The 15,999-nt window shown below is 39.4% G+C and overlaps 1 protein-coding gene across 1 annotated transcript; it reads left to right on the top strand.

The window, feature by feature from the left end:
* The first annotated feature begins 600 nt into the window (after positions 1-600).
* On the top strand, positions 601-14,293 carry MTFR2 (mitochondrial fission regulator 2). Its single transcript, XM_048935180.1, has 8 exons — positions 601-3,752; positions 3,924-4,049; positions 4,409-4,513; positions 4,740-4,864; positions 8,538-8,755; positions 9,882-10,182; positions 12,522-12,708; positions 13,467-14,293. Exons 1-8 carry the CDS (start codon positions 3,309-3,311, stop codon positions 13,563-13,565), a joined length of 1,605 nt encoding a protein of 534 aa, XP_048791137.1. The 5' UTR covers positions 601-3,308; the 3' UTR covers positions 13,566-14,293.
* The last annotated feature ends 1,706 nt before the right edge of the window (positions 14,294-15,999 follow it).

The raw sequence follows: 15,999 nt of genomic DNA, 5'->3' as shown, positions 1-15,999 counted from the left end.
TTTTTTCTAAATACTTGTGCCCTTTCAGTATTGTAGTTAAAATGTAGGAGTCAGTCTACAGTATTTAAAAAAAAAAAAAAGTGCTTTGATTAAAATGAAAGTGTTATTTGTCTTAAATACATATGCTCTCCTTCTAGCTTTGTTAGTAGTTAACTAGCTGACCTGTCCATGTTAAATAGTAGAAGGCAAAAAACCAGTGTTCTAACTTTGAAGACAGTGGATTTCAGATTGCACTACTGTGCCAGCATCTGTGTAGGAAGGGAAATAGGATTAATATTTGCCCTTCAGTGGTAGGTACTAAAGGATAATTTCTGCCTTACATTTAAAGAAGTTCAGGCAGACTATACCCTTTTTGCAAAACTTGCTTTTGTATATACAGTACATCTTTTAATAACCATTTGAAATGTGAACTGATTATTTTTCTAAGTAAATCTTGCATGTAACTTACGTATGCTGAATTAGAAGCAAAAAAAAAAAGGAGCAGAACAATAAACTGGTATACTGACAGCGTCAGAGCCTATCTTAATGGGACTACTACATCTGTCTGAAACTAATGAGTAGGACCAAACTTTACTATCATAACCTCAGAGCAGATACAGTCTGCGTGGTCTAGCTCAAGTTGAAGCTGGATTGTTGTGATGACCTGTTATGTTATGTTTTTGTTTGTTTGTTTTTGAAAAGTAGTTCTTGCCTAAGTTTTTGGCTTCATTGAATATGCAGGGTAATCTATTGTGGATTGCTTTGATAATGGCATGTGATTGTTACGTAGCCTTACCTTTAGACATATCTGTAGGTTAGATTACGAAAATCCTTTTTTTTTTATTCCACTTAACTTGAGTGCATTTTTTAATAAACATAATTTCTTAATTACAGCAGTGACAGTGACAGCTGTAAGCTTGAGTGCTTCATTTCAGATAATCCAAGATGCAAGTTGCAGTCCTTCAAGGATCTGGAAGAAGTAGAAACTAAATTGGGCTCAGACTTTTTCTTGACTATAAAATTAAGCATTTACCGTACTATCTAGTCCTTCATATATTGAATAGTGAATTTTCACAATTGTGTTGGAATTAATAAGGAAAACGTGGTTTGAAGTTCTCAGATCTGCTGAAATAGTTGTGTGACTGGTAAACTGGAAGTATTAAGTGCATTCTGTATTTCTCTTGCTGAAGGCTAAAGACTGTCAATTGACAGATCCTGGGTAGGAGAAGAAAGATTCAAGCTTCCTTCCTGTATCAGATGTTCAATTACACTTTGAATTAAGTAATTCATTTTAACTTGTTGCTCTCTGGCAATACAAGAGCTCATGAATCTCCTTCATCTCTTCATGGTGCACAGTTCGGAGGAAATCAATTCATTTCAAATTCAATCAAATTCATTTTTATAGGAAAATTGAACTGTAGCAGCTATGTTGCTGGTCTAGACATTATGCAGTTGTTCATTTTCTCAGTTCAGAAATATTTACTTTCCAGAAACAATCAGTAGCGTAACAGTAAAAACAAACACCTGCATAACAGTGCATTTCCCGCATTAGCTTTGCTGTATTGGCACTTAGTGAGTATGCAGAAGAGTTCTTGCTCTGTAGCTTTCATTTGCCTCCAAAAGCATCAATTTGTAAGCCCCACATCACTCCTCATTTATTAAAGCTATCCTTTCATGAAATCCTTTGGTAAGTAGATGAAGCAGGTCACATCTGTGCTCTTTAGAATTGCATAGAAATAAATGATTCAAGTTAGCAAGTACCACTTTCCTGCTGAAACCTGGGAAACCAAAGCAGTTATTGATGATGATGCAGTTAAGCTAAAACCACCTCCATTGTGCAGTTATATTTGAGATACCTGCCTTTTTCCAGCTCTGTGGACATATTCCCTCCTTTAGTAAGGAGATGACGGAGCAGTGGGTGGATGTATTTTCTGAAGGCAAACACTGTTGTACAGTTTTCTAAATACCAACTTGTAAGTCCTATTTCTGCTGTATTTTGTCTCAAGATCAGTTGTATCAGTATTACGAGTTACGAATAATAGCCACAAGAGTAACTGCATGAGAAGGCTATAGCAGTTGCATTCCACCCAAGTGTTGCAGGATAGGTTTACACTTAGGAGCTGTTACTGAGACATACCTGTAAACATGAATAAAGATGATGCCCCTGTGATTAACAATTTATCTCAACTTTTTGACAACTTTGAAGCTAGTGTTATTGACAACAGTGCAAGCTGCTCTTTGACAGTCAGAATTCTGAACAAATATAACAATAACTACACAGCTGGAGAAAAATATCCATGGTTCTTCTGCTGTTGCTCAAGTTCTGGTTTGAAGTAACGAGACAGTGCTGCTCAAATCTTGGTCAGATTAACAAAAAAAAGCTTTGCATATTGTACTGACTTTTAGCAGTCTAGTTTTGTCTGTTGATGTGATAATATCACGTGTCCTTTCTTGAAACTTCCCTTGTTGTATTTCTTTGAACAAATCAAAAGATCAGCTGCATGCAGACCTAAAATGTAGTTTGTTTCTCTGACTCATTATTTCAGCTGCCCAGTGAGAAAACTGCAGGCTTTTTCAACACAGTTAAAATTAATGGACAAATGTAGTTAATTGGACACTTCTTCAGGGTGGCATAGGTATTACTGTGCTGGAGACTCTTCTCAACTGGAGTGCATTAGTTTCTCCCAGTAGGATGCAGCTGTTATGTATGGATGTGGCATACTCCCTGTCATAGTGCTTACCAGCTGAACAGCTGTCGCCCAGTCAAGTCCTGCTGCTGCGAGGAGTTTATTTTGTTCATGAGTACAGTGTACTGTTATTGCACGCGCTCCACGTTCCTTCACTCATAAAATCCCCTACATTACTTTGCTGTACTGAGTTACTTACTGTGTTTTCGGACTGTTTAGTTGAAAGGACCTCTCATGGAAGCTTAAAAGTTTGAGGACTATTGCTTGATTACCTAAGGAGCTGAATGCTTGATGTTCCAGAGTGAGGACAGTCCTTTTTGTGCTTTTCACTTCCTTTGGGTCCTGGGAGAGAGACTACATTGTTTTATGTGGGCCAAAGACAAAGCAACTTTACCTCAACTATCCTGATAATATTTAATGTTTAACGTAAGGTGACTTTCTGTTGATCTCATCATAGGAAGGCATTAATAGAGACTTATTAAAGTTGTTATTTCCTGTTTCAATTTCACTTGAGCACGCAAGAAGACAAGCATTCACGTTGTTCTCTTATATGTTGGATGCTGCTTGCCTGCCTTCAGGAGCAGGGATTAGAGATGCAAAGCAAGCTGGAGGCTTTGTGCACAGGTGCGATGTCCACGGAGGATGTTAAGACCCTCCTTCAGGCCCCGTCCTCCCAAAGCTAAGGCAGACGCGGCTCGCTGCCCACCAGCCGTACACCCCGGACAGGCTTCTGCCGGCGGAGGCGGTTCCTCCTTGGCCGTCGCGGTGGCCGTTCGAGGCGCAAACGATGGCAGCGGCGGCAGGCTCCAACCGCCGTGTCGGCGGCATTCAAACTGCCCCCTCCCGACGCGCCCCGCGGGAGCGGCCCGCCCCCGGCCCTCCATCGGCTGTGCTGAGCGATGCAATCTCTCTATTGGCGAGACTGCCTTTCTGTCCCGCCCCCGTTCGCTGATAGGTGCCGCCAGCCGGGGCTCGAGGCACGCGGGGTGCCGGTCGGGGCCCCCTGCGCCTCGCTGTGCCGCCATGGTGCTGCTGCTGCACCTCCTGCGGCGCCTGCTGGAGTATCTGGGCTGGCCGCCCGAGCAGGTGAGAGCTGGGCGAGGAGGGGGAGCGATGCCCGGGGGGGAGACGGAGGGCGCGTGCCGGCGGGAGGCACCGCTGCGTGTCCCGGGGGGGTCCGCTCCGTTGGTGCGGAGCTGCCTGGGAGCTTGGGCCGTTCCCTGGTTCTCCTGTCTGCATTCGGTGCTTCGCCGACAGGCCGCCTTCCTGGAAACCCGCGTGCTGGGCGGAAGCCGTGCGGTCGGAGCGCGCCTCTCCTCCGTGGTCCTGTCGGGAGGGAGCGTCCAACAGCTGTGTGCAGCGTTACGGAGGTACCAGGCCAAGGTACGGTACGCTTCTTTACTGGGAGGTTTTCCTGAGAGCCGCGTAGATGCGTCTGGTTGCTCAGAAATGCGCTGTTTTTCATTCAGTAGCTCAGAATCCTGCTAGTGATGCGATGTACCTGCCGCGTTCCTCGATGGCCTTTGTGCTTCCCATACGTGCTGGGTCAGGCTGTCTGCGTGTGGTTTTGGAAGCAGGCTGCTAAACCCTCTAGAACCTTCAGCTTGAGGTGTGGGAAGGTTGCCTTAACCTGACTGCATTGCCCTTAATCGCATAGAGTAGTGCACCTTTTAATATCCTTTAATATAAAAACAATGGGCTTCAATTTTTGTTCCTCTATTATAAGGTGTTCTCGTTTTTAGGTCATATCTGTTTGCCAAAGAAAGGAATATGGATCTACTCGAAGTGTTGTTCGTAGACTTGGGACAGTTCTTTCCTTAGAGCCCTACCCAAGACCTTATTTTCAAGTAAGCAATTTATGGTTATAAATAAGCTTCAACTGCTTACATCTTCTAATTCCTAAAGGCAGTGATAGCTTTCTTGATCTTTTTAGTAAGCTTAGCTGATACTTTGCGTCCCCTAAGCTCACTTTCTCAACATGCTTACTATTTAAAGCTATTTAAAACTTTTTTGCTGAGACAAAATTTTTGGTGTGCACTAAGTCCAGTTTTTCTATGCATATTTTTGTCTTAGTTTGTTCACCACCTGAGTCCATTGGATCATGATGAACAAAGCATGGTTCCAACTCCTGTAGCTCCATCACTTGCTGATGTCCTATGGGTAGCGCATGAGGAAGGACAACCATTTGCTAGATTTAGGTAAGTGGAAGTAAAATATGTGCATAGAAAGGAGTAATAGTGTAAATGTTTGGGTTTTTTTCTTGTCATCTTGTCTCCAAGCTTTCTCAGGGTTCCAGTTAAACCAAGCCTGCAAAATTTTTATCCAGAATTTCTTCCTGTGTAGAATATTTTTATCTGAAAGATTTCTAATGCTTAGTACTGCCTTTCCTTCTAATGGCATATCAGATAAATTAGTGGTGTTTTTAACTCACGTTTTTACTCAAGAAGTATTTTGTAGGGGCAGAAGATTGAGAAAAACATGTTGCAACAAAGCATAAGATGTTTCTTATTGATATCTTAGTTCACAAATATTTTGATAAACATTATAAAGGAGAAAATGCAGAAAAAATATTTAAATGTCTCCTTTGAATCTAATTGCTACAGTGCTGCATGTGTGAAGTTTGTTACTTTAACGGACTGAAGAATGTAGAATTGTTTCAGTTGAGAGGGATCTATAAAAATCACTAACTCCAGCTTTAAGACTACTTCAGGACTGACTAGAAGTTAAAGCATATCATTAAGAGCATTATCCAAATGCCCACTAAACAGGAACAGAAACAGAGCATCAATTGCCTCTCTAGGAAGCCTCTTCCAGTGCAAAACTACTCTCTTGGTAATGAGGACTTCCCTAATGGCTAGTCTGAACCTCCAATGACACTTTTTTTAGCTGTTGCCACGTGTCCCATCACTGGTACCAGGGAGAAAGATTTGGTCATTTCTCTCAGCTTTCTCTCTTTGTAAAGTTGTCTGCAGTCTTAACAAACCCAGTGTCTTCAGCCTCTCCTCACCAGACATATCTTCCTGCCCTCTGTTCAGCTTTGTTGCCTTCCTCTGGATACTTTCAAGGGCCTTAATATACCTTTTCAAATTGTGGAGCCCAGAGCTGCACACAATGTTCCAGGTGAGGCTGCTCTACCACTGAAATATAGAGGGAGAATCACCTCTCTTGACTGGCTGGTTGTGTTGTGTTTAATGCATCCCAAAATGTTGTTTGCCCTCTTGTCTGCTGGCTTGTGTTGAGCCTGCTGTCACCAGCATCCCAGGTCCATTTCTGCTCTGTAGCTCTCCAGCCAGCTCTCCCAGTATATATATATCTGTCTGACATTATCTCAGCTGAGGAATCTGGTATTTGTTCTTTTTAAGTTTTGTGCTACTGATGATTGCTCAGTTTATATAGATACCTCATCCATACTTCTTATCCCTTAAGAAAGTGAACAGCACCTCCTACTTCAGTATCATCCACAAGTTCACTAAAGATGTGTTAAACTCCTGTATCCAGATGACTGAAAAATACATTGAATATAGCTGGCCTTAAGATTGAACTGTGGAGAATGGCAAAAGCAACTGACTGCCAGCTAGATGTATTCCCATTGATTGCAACCCTCTGAGGCCTATAGTTCAGGCAGTTCTTCACCCAGTATATTGTGTACCTGTTCATCTCACTGTTGGATGATTTGTACAGAATACTACTGTGGAGCAATATCAACAGTCTCACTAAGATCTAGGAAAATTAAATCCACTGCCTTCTCCTCTTCTACTTAGGGAGGTGATGTTGTAGAAGGATATCAAATTAGTGAGACGGGACTTTTCCTTTGTGGACCCCTATTGGCTGGGCCAGATTATCACATTATCTTTTAAGTGTCTTTCAGCGGTGCTGGGATAATCTCCAAAATTTCTGCAAGCACTGAAGTTAAACTGACATGTCTGTAATTTCCAAGGTTGTTTTTTGTGCCCTTTTTGTGAATTGGGGTATAGTTATCTTGATGCCTGTCAGTAGAGACATCCCTGTATTCCCAAGGTTGCTGACAGAGGGGCCCAGCTGATACATCTCCTAACTTCCTCAATACTTTTGGCTGAATCCCACCAAACTCGATGGGCTTAAAAGCATTTAACTGATATAACTGGTTCCTTAAAATTCTGTGTCAACAAATGGAAATTTGCAGTCATGGTCTTCCAGCTCATAGGACTGGGCAACACAAGGTCTATCATTAATATTAGCCTTTGCATAATCTCTGTCAAATATCTGGCTTCATTCAGTAGCTGTCCAATATTTTCATTAGTCCTCCTCTTGCCTTTAACGTACTTGAAGAAGTCTTTTTTTGCTGAGACATCACTGAACCGTTTTAACTCTGGATGAGCTTTGGCATTTTTTTTCCTGCAAACACAAACTGCAGCTCCATAATCTTTGTGGTTCTATATTTTAAAAATTTACCTTGAATATCACCTATGCAGTTCTTTAATAACATGCTGAAGGAAATTTTGTACATTGAGAAAATGTAAGTACTGTAAGGTGACAGATTATTCTGAAATGTGCAGACAGATGGTATACAAGTCTTCCCCCCATCCCTTCTCTATCCCTCTAGAGAAAAAAATAGGAAGTTGCCTTATTGTTCCTTATATAGGATATGTTCAAAGCCAGAGGAGAAGTCAGAAGCAAGATTTAAAGGTGGATACTTCTGTATCCATCTCTACATTCTAGAGTGTAAATGAGCTTTATACTGCTTTTTCTGACATCTGTTTTTCTGTTATCTTTGTTTACTGCTTGCTGGTATTGAAATTTCAAGATGCTAATAAATTGAAATGACACTTTATACTACAGAAGTTGTGATTTTTTTTTTTTTTTTTTTGTTTTTCATCTTTGGGTTCTTCATCTGTTGCCGTTGAACTACCAAAGTTGTTTTGAAGCACTTGCAAAGTACTAAAAGAGTAAGAGTATTGTGAAAAGGAACTGTGTGTCCTGTTTTATCTTTGCTTGTGCTGCTCTTTAGCTCTTCTAACTCAGATCCAACACACTTCATTTTTCTGTTGTTTCTGTTCTTCCTCCTTCTCTCCTGGCTCTGTGGGATGTTTTTCAAGGTCAGGTACAATGCATATCTCTTCCTTCTGACCTAGTATGAAAAACAACATTTTCTCAAATAAGAAAACAATGTTGCAGGTGTGGTTTTAAGTAAAAAGATAATGGATGTAAGGAGAATGGTCTGTTGTTGTTTCAGTGAATATTGAATGAATTCAGTTAGTTTGAATGCTGTTAGTTTGAGTTTACGCTCATTCTGTATTTGAAGTTATTTCTGCAGGGCCTGGCTTGAAATAACTTTTAAAGTTGAAACACAAGAGCTGTAGCACAATTCTCTAATGCGTTTGTGTTACGTATACAGCTTATAAAAGATAAGGTTCTTATTTGGCAAGTATTAAAATTTATAATTATCCTCTATTGTACTTTCTGAAAGATTACAGGTTCTTTTCTGCTTACAGTGTTGATCTTGCAGAGTTTGATAAATGACTAAAATGCATGAAGTAATTTTGAAGAGATTATTGCTGACTCTCCCTGCCTTCTGTATCTATTGTTTCATGCAGGGAAAAGGGAGAGGCACCACAGTCATGGATAGTAGCAGCTCAGTCCTGCACTGCAGTCTCGTTTAATTTATCCCCAAGTAAACGATCTATTTTGATTATGACTGTTCAAGGATTTGTATCTTACTTTAATTGATGGAAATTTAAAATACTGTTTAAGTTATTTCAGCTTTTTGTTTTCTTAAATAGTTTGCAAATTTTATGTCTTGCAGAATGGTAATAACTTGCTTGGACAGATGTGTAGTCTTGAGATTTCTTTTGCTGGCTGAACCTTTTAAACTGTCTTTTATTCCTTTTTTAGGACTGAATTATGGAGAAAAGAAAAAAGTACAGCTTATCGTGACTTACATCCATCTATAGATTCCATACCAAGTATTTCAAAAACCAGTACACGAAAAGACAGTCTTGTTGATCAAGCAGCACTCCAGAAAATTTCTGCACTCGAAGAAGAGCTAACTTTTCTTCGTACTCAGATCGCCACAATTGTTGCAGCACAGACACTGGGAAGCATACCATCACGTAAGCCTTTCTGTTTTTTTTTTTCTACCTTAGGAGTCTTCTTCATGGATTGCCATGCCTCTGAGATTGATATAGAACATCTCTAATTTCTTCACCTGAAGTTACTTGCACCAACAACACTTACGAATGTAGTATTTGTTTTGTGATGGTTGTGTTGCTGCTGTGGCTTGTTTGTTTATTTTTAAAAATTTTTCTCCCCCAGCCTCTTCACCCTTTGACTTTTTGTGGCTTGCTTGCCAATTTCAAATGCAGTCAATCCTATGTGATGTCTATATTCATTTTCATGTTTGTGAAGGAATTTTGTAACAGAACTAGTAATAAACCACCGGTTACTGTTTAAAAAATAATAATTTTAACTTTAGAGTTACATACAGCTTCTGACAAGTTATCAAATCATCAAATTGTTAAAAACATTCTGAGGAAGTCAGGTTCAGGATTTAAGATAAACAGGTGCTCCAAGTAGGTATGTAACCACCTTTGGAGCATCAAAGATAGTTCATCTCTGGTCCGAGCTTCAGTCTTCTGATTTTTCCCTTAAATGATTTGAGATCCTGCTTTCCTTGTACACTAACTCCACTGTGGCTGTCAAAGCATTGGGACTGATGTGTTTACATTTGTGTAGTGAGTACTGTGCCAAGTGAACTTAAACACTTCTGAGGCCTCTTATCTTTCAGCTTAGCTCTGCTGACACTTCTCCTTAGTGCTCTGCATACAGTTTTGTAATCTGTTTTATGTGTTTTGTAGTTTTCTTTGCTGGTGCTTCATTTGGTTTATTGTAACCTTCGGACCATTGAGAATGAACTGTATGTAGCTGCAGGGTGCTTTCTGCTTCAGGTTCCTGATTAATCTAGTGCAAAGATCAAAGATATAAATGGAGAAAATTGGAGCAGCCCAAACCACCTCAGTACTGTTATTTCATGTATGCTTAATCTATGTGTTTAAAACCAAAATTGATCTTGTCACTTATTTTTTTCTGTGGTATCATGCATGAGTTGTGTAAGGAAGGGTGGGTCGTCTTATCTGGACTTAAGCAATGTCTAGGATGACTCGGGTTTAATGTTAATTGCTAAGGTACTACTGAGTGTTAAAAATAAAATCCCTCTTTTTCTTTTATGACTGCATTCAGAACCCTTTAGAACATTCAGCATTCCAGATGGATCTTACCCAGTGCCAACCATGACTTCTACGCCATTGTCTGTCTCTCACAATCACTTTGCAATTCCTTCTCCTCCCCCACTTCCTTCTGCTGCACCATCTGGTGTTGATGCTAGTAATTCAGCAATTGAACTTATAAAACGGCGTCGTGCTGCAAGAAACAGTGCTTCAACTACGGGTGATAGTGCTGATCCCCAGAGGATGAAGAACATTCCTAGCATGATGGATGTTTTGAAAGATCTAAACAAAGTTCAGTTGCGTGCTATTGAAAGGTAGGTTGAACTGAATGCGTGCCTGAATTATCCAAGGCTGTGCAGTCATCACAGCAGTTAAAGCAGCAGCAGAGAACACCACAATGAAACATCAATTTAACAAGCAGCTATTACTGACAAACTGGAGTTTATAATGTTTAAGTTCTTGGACTAAAGTGTGAGATACTCATGGTGCGGCTTTTAGATCAATTTAAAAATGCTGAATATCACAATTTTTAAAACTACTGTCCTGAGTTAGAATAGAAATCTCAGGTTGTTTGATTTCTGGTGTGTGTGGGTGTCTTTTGTTTCAAGACTGATTCTATTTGAAAATAACTTACAAAGTTGCATACAGGGTTCTGGAAAGTGCTTTGAAGAGTAAACTTTTTACACTGACTGTGAAAGGACGTCTCTTTTGGGAAACACTGGGAACTAACTTAACCAAAATATTCTCTTTCCTTTGAACTGTTAAATGCATTCTGTGACTTATTGAAGATGCTTCATGAATTTAAATAGTGCAGTTGTGTTATAATACTTTTCATGGTCTACTATTTTGATTTTAAGCTCTGTTGACAGGTTACAAAATTTGTTTACTAAAGCTTGTAACGTGTCTTTGTGTCAGTGTTGGTCTGCTTTGTTAGATGTGATAAAGGTTGTTGGGTGTCTTTTCTGAACTTCTGGAGTTTAAAAATAATGGTATGCAAGAACAATAGGATATCTAATGAATAAGAGAATATTGGCAGTAAAGTTCAAGCTCTATTGCCATACTGCCAGCAATCCCCACTGTAGGCCGGTTGCATAAAATAGGAGGCAATTACGTTCAGGGCAGCCCTTGTTTTCTTCTATATAATTTCACATAGCATGAAGGAAGAAAGTGAGAAGTGAAATGTTTATAATTACAGTTTGAATGATCATCATGTTGAGCAGGGGCATAGAGGAACTGATAGTTGTGTATCTGAAGTGCACCTGGATTTAGGCATCTACTTGAATTCTGGAGATAGAACTTAACAAGAAATTTATACCTGCGGTCCTTCCTCCTACCTTTGGGCTTACGTTGTTGTCCAGCCTGTCAGGCAGCAACCTGGCAGCAATTTAGAGGGAAGAGAAGGCCTTTGTTCTCCAGAACTTGAGGGGTCCCTGCTTCTACCACCTGAGCACCACCTTACACAGTGGGCAAGTGCTCCAACAGCTTGATTGTATATGAAGGGTGAACTTTGTCCTTCCATGTTTCATGTTAAATCATATCGTCTGTAACTGTCAGAGTTTGAGCTCATTGCTGTCAGTGTGCTTTAGGAACAATTCATTTATCTGGAAATAACTGATCTCTAGAGGTCCCTTCCAACCCCTACAATTCTGTGATTCTGTGAAATAGCGCTTCACTAGGCAAAAGTGTGAGTTATAGATTTGTTTCAAATATCTCAGTAGTTAGCATGGCCTCTTATGACTTAATTTATTGAACTAGTCACTAATTTCCGTATTTATGTTGACACTGGGGTGCTAGGTGCTCTTTAGATCTGGTGTCTTTTTGCCATCTTTCAATTTTGGATTTGATGAGAACAACTTGTCTGATTTTTCACTATAAACGTTTCATGTTTGGATGCTTAGGTGCTCGCTTATATGGAAAATCTCTTAGAAGCCTTTGTGCCAAATTTGATAAATTTCCTTAGATAATCATAGAATCACCAAGGCTGGAAATGACCTCTAAGATCATCCAGTCCAACCATCCAGCTGTCACCAATATTTTTCACTAAACCATGTCCCTCAATGCAACATCTAAATGTTTCTTGAGCACCTCCTGGGTCAGTGACTCCACCACCTCCCTGGTGGGAGTGGTAATGCTTGAAGTGAGTTCAAGTGTGGTTTATAAATGGGATATAAATATAAATTCATCTGGATGCATATTTACTTGAAGGAGGTGGTGTTTTTCTTTAAATATGATTGCTCTGAGAAATTGTGTAAGTTCTCTCTTTTTTCTCTGTACTTCTTACTGAGGTTTATATCAAAACATTTCGTAACTTTTTTCAACATACTAGGCATTTTCCACTAATATGCTTAAAAATAGCTCTGAAATGTAGCCTGTTATAAAAACCATACTTTTATTTTTTTCTTTTGATCCATTACCTTACCACTTGATTTACTGCCACTTTTCTTTAAGGAGCAGCATTTTTGAGCTAACAGTCTGGCTGACAAGTTCCTAAGTGTACTGTTAGTAGTCTTATTTGGTGAATTGCTGAAAATAATGTGAGCAGCATTATTTGTGCGACCTAGGATAGGACAGGGAGTATATGAAAGTCGTGTCTTGGGATTTTAGATAGCAAAGCACATAATTATGGGCAGGTAATAATACATTTTCTTTATAGGTCACCTGGAGGTACTCCTGTGTCTAAAGCAAAAAAAAGGAGAAGCTCAGATTGGGATCCAGTTGCTCTACTAACTCATGCACTAAAACAGAAATTTGCACATAAGTATGAAGATGAGGATGATTCACTGGACAAAGAAAACAGATCTTTCGATAGCTCCCCATTTTCCAGTCCAGAAATCCCAGTGGTATGTTTTTATATACGTTTTTCATATCTTGAAAGATGTAGCATGTGGCTTATTGAGGTATGGACATTTGCTTGATGGTAATTAGTAGTTATTCGTGTGTAGAAACTGTGTATTTAGTAAGCCTATTAATTAACTAGTTTTACAAGAGGTCTGCCTAAACTTGCTATGTGTTCAAAGATGAATATGAAGGATTTGGGTTTAGCATTTCTCTTGTGGTTCTCTTGTGGTAGCACCATTTCTACAAACGCTGCGTCTTTATTCTGAGTAAAGATTCTGAATGTTGTTGCAGAGCACGTGAAAAAATACAGACAGCTAGAAACTTGTTTAAACAAAACAGCCAGGCTTATATTGCAGACCACTGCATTGCATGGCTAGCATACCTGATTCTAGATGGGAAGACAGAAGTGAGATCCAGGAAGAGCTTATTTATGGATCACCTGTTGCTCCAGATCTAGCAGCTGAATTTATAAAGCCGTGGAAGAGTGACTGGAGTGCTAGCATGTAGATAAAGAAAGACGGGCTCTTTTGGTTAAAGTAGAGGCTTAACTGCAAGATTAGTATGATGAATATGCTTATTTTAATTGTTCACCCATGAGTGTTCTGAAGAATAAACGCGCTTGAAGTAATTTCACAGGTTTACTATCTTATTTTCCTAGGTTAGGAATACAGAACATCTTTAAACTGTCTTTATTGTAAACGTCTTCTCATTTGGTTGTCTTTGGTACAATTTTACCTAATGCTGCCCCTGTTTTTCCTAGATTGGACGTTGCAGCCTGAAGACAAGTGCAAATTCTAGCCTTGTAAGAACTGACAAAGTTAAGCAAGTATCAGTGTGGAAAGTGAGACCTCATATTTAACTGATGGAGGGAGACTTCTGCTGAAACTTGGTACTGTGTGTAAGTGGCAGTGCTGCTTTGTGAAACTGCTGTAATGTGTTCTAGAATGTCTCTGTCTTACGCTGTTGAAGTTTGGATTGTAGGCATATGAAATTGCCTCTTAGTTTCCCAGCAGCTGAACTTGTGAATCTGATGCTTTATGAGAAGCACACAACCAAAAAAAGTATCTTGTTATTGGGGGACGTTGTGTCTTAAATCTGGGAAATAAAGGAAATAAATGTGTGAAAGGAATGTAATTATTGGTGTGGCAGCTGTGGTGTGTGCTGTCTCTGCACCTGAGTGGAAATAATGAAACAGTGTAAACTGATTGGAGTGTATTACATATAGCTGATTCTGTACAGCTGATGGTAGCTAACACTGTAGTATGGTTTCCTCTGGTTTTCTTTGCAGTTTGGTTAATACAACTCCATATTTCATATGCAAATAATATTTCAGTTTATTTTGCATCTGTGGAGAAACTTTTATTTGTGAAGCTTTGTCTTATTCTAAGTACACTGCAGGCTGCCTGTTAGATGCTTGTAATATGAGGGAGTTGTCTTCACAAAAAAAAAAAGGACTTTTTTAGAGGGATATGCTAACGTGTAGTCTAACTTCTGTGTATAAATAAACCCTGTGTTATTTCTGTCACTGGCTTCTCTGTATGAAGTCTTTGTTCAGAGTGCATACAATAAAATTTCCTTTGTATCGTGTATGTGTGTAGTAGTGACATTTCTATCTTGCAGGCTGTTTTGTCTTCTTGTCTTCTATCTTAAGAGCTGACCATATTAGACAACTTCTTAGGTTGTATCATCTAAAATTACTTTAAAGAGTGCTGACACTTTTCTTGCCAGAATACTGGGAGTTCCTAATTTACAGATTTGTTGTGATCTACTGTTTGAAATAGCTGCCTTTGCTTAATCTTTTGGTTTTATGCATCTGGATTATTAGAAGAACTTTATATCAATTGAACTGTGAGTTGTATGCATTGTATGTCCTTGTGCATCTTCTATTTTCTTACCCAACTGCACAGAGTACAGTGCCATTTGGATTCCCTGTTACTGCCCAGTCTGATCTGCTGAGTAGTTAGAATTTGCTGTTCAAATTCCATACTTTGGTTTTAATTTCAGAAGTTAATATTTTGACTAAAATTAGAGCTTATGGAACTATTTGTTTCTTAAATAATGTTTTCAAGATATTTTTACTGACTGTTGAACTTCATCACACTGTCTCATTTCTTTCACAGTCCGTAGCAGACAGACATTCCCTTTCTTTTTGCTTCTAAAATACGTATTTGCTACATTCTCTACATAACTTGCTATGAAATCCACACAGAACAAGCAGCTTGGCCCTCTGCTTAGTAAACTTTACCTCTGCTATCAAAGTTCTAGTTGTCTTTTGTCTGCTGCTCTGATAAAGTAGGGAGCAACAGTGGAAGAAATCCATGAGTGCCTGCAGAAGAGGACATGAGAACAAGTGGGTCCTGTTATGTGTAAACCTTGTGAAAGAGACATGAAAGAGATCTCTTTTGCTTCACCACTTCACGCTTCGGATACTGAGCAAGTTACCCTTTTTTGTTATGTTAGCATTCATAGATCCAGGGGATCTCTGGATTTATGAATGTTCTGTTGAGACTGACAAATGTGGACGTGGAATTCCTTCAGTGAGAAACTGAGTTAATTGGGAAGCTCTGGCTATAACGGTCTTCTAGTTCTATTGCGTTCTGTGGTCAGCAGTTTTTTCTCTTTTTAGGAAGAAATACTGTTTTGGACTCTGAGCTGCTTCTGTTTTCTTCAGATCTTGTCTGGTCAAGAGCAGTTCCCAGTTGGAAGTTTGGATTTGAAAATGGAATCTCTTTGTTTTAGAAAAGACTTTTCTCCACAATTTCTCTTAAACAGCCATCTAGTTTCAGACTTCAGAAGCATCTACAAATATTAGTGAGCTGTTTGGCTCTCCAGACTACTGGGTACTAGCTGTGATTTTTAGGTCAGTGTACTGTGAATTTTGCTATAATGCTATAATAGTTTTTATAGTTGATTTGCTTACTTGGAGGTGGGAGAAAAGTCATGGGCCCTGTGTTTTGTTTTGTTTTTCTTTCCAGCAATGTAACAATTTCACATGTGAACAGATTTGGTTTCTTGTTCCAGTGAATTAGATAAGGCAAAGAACTGCGATATACCTTGAGAACTCTGGGGGAGGCATCTAATAACTTTTGACAGTTTTCAGTAGTAAGTTGCAAAATGTTGGATGTCACAGTCTAAAATGAAATTGTTTGCCCCAGTTGCAGAGGAGATTTTTTTTCCGTTTCAGAATTAGTGAGATTTAGCTTTGTTGTCTTATTTTCTTTTACTGGAACATCTGTATCAACAGCTTTGAAGCAACTCGATCCTCTGTAAGAAGAATCCATGCCCTCTCGACC

The sequence above is a fragment of the Lagopus muta genome, chromosome 2 (genome assembly GCF_023343835.1).
Source record: "Lagopus muta isolate bLagMut1 chromosome 2, bLagMut1 primary, whole genome shotgun sequence".
Lineage (NCBI taxonomy): Eukaryota > Metazoa > Chordata > Aves > Galliformes > Phasianidae > Lagopus > Lagopus muta.
The sequence above is the reverse complement of the archived record's forward strand: the minus strand, read 5'-3'. Positions and strand labels throughout refer to the sequence as shown.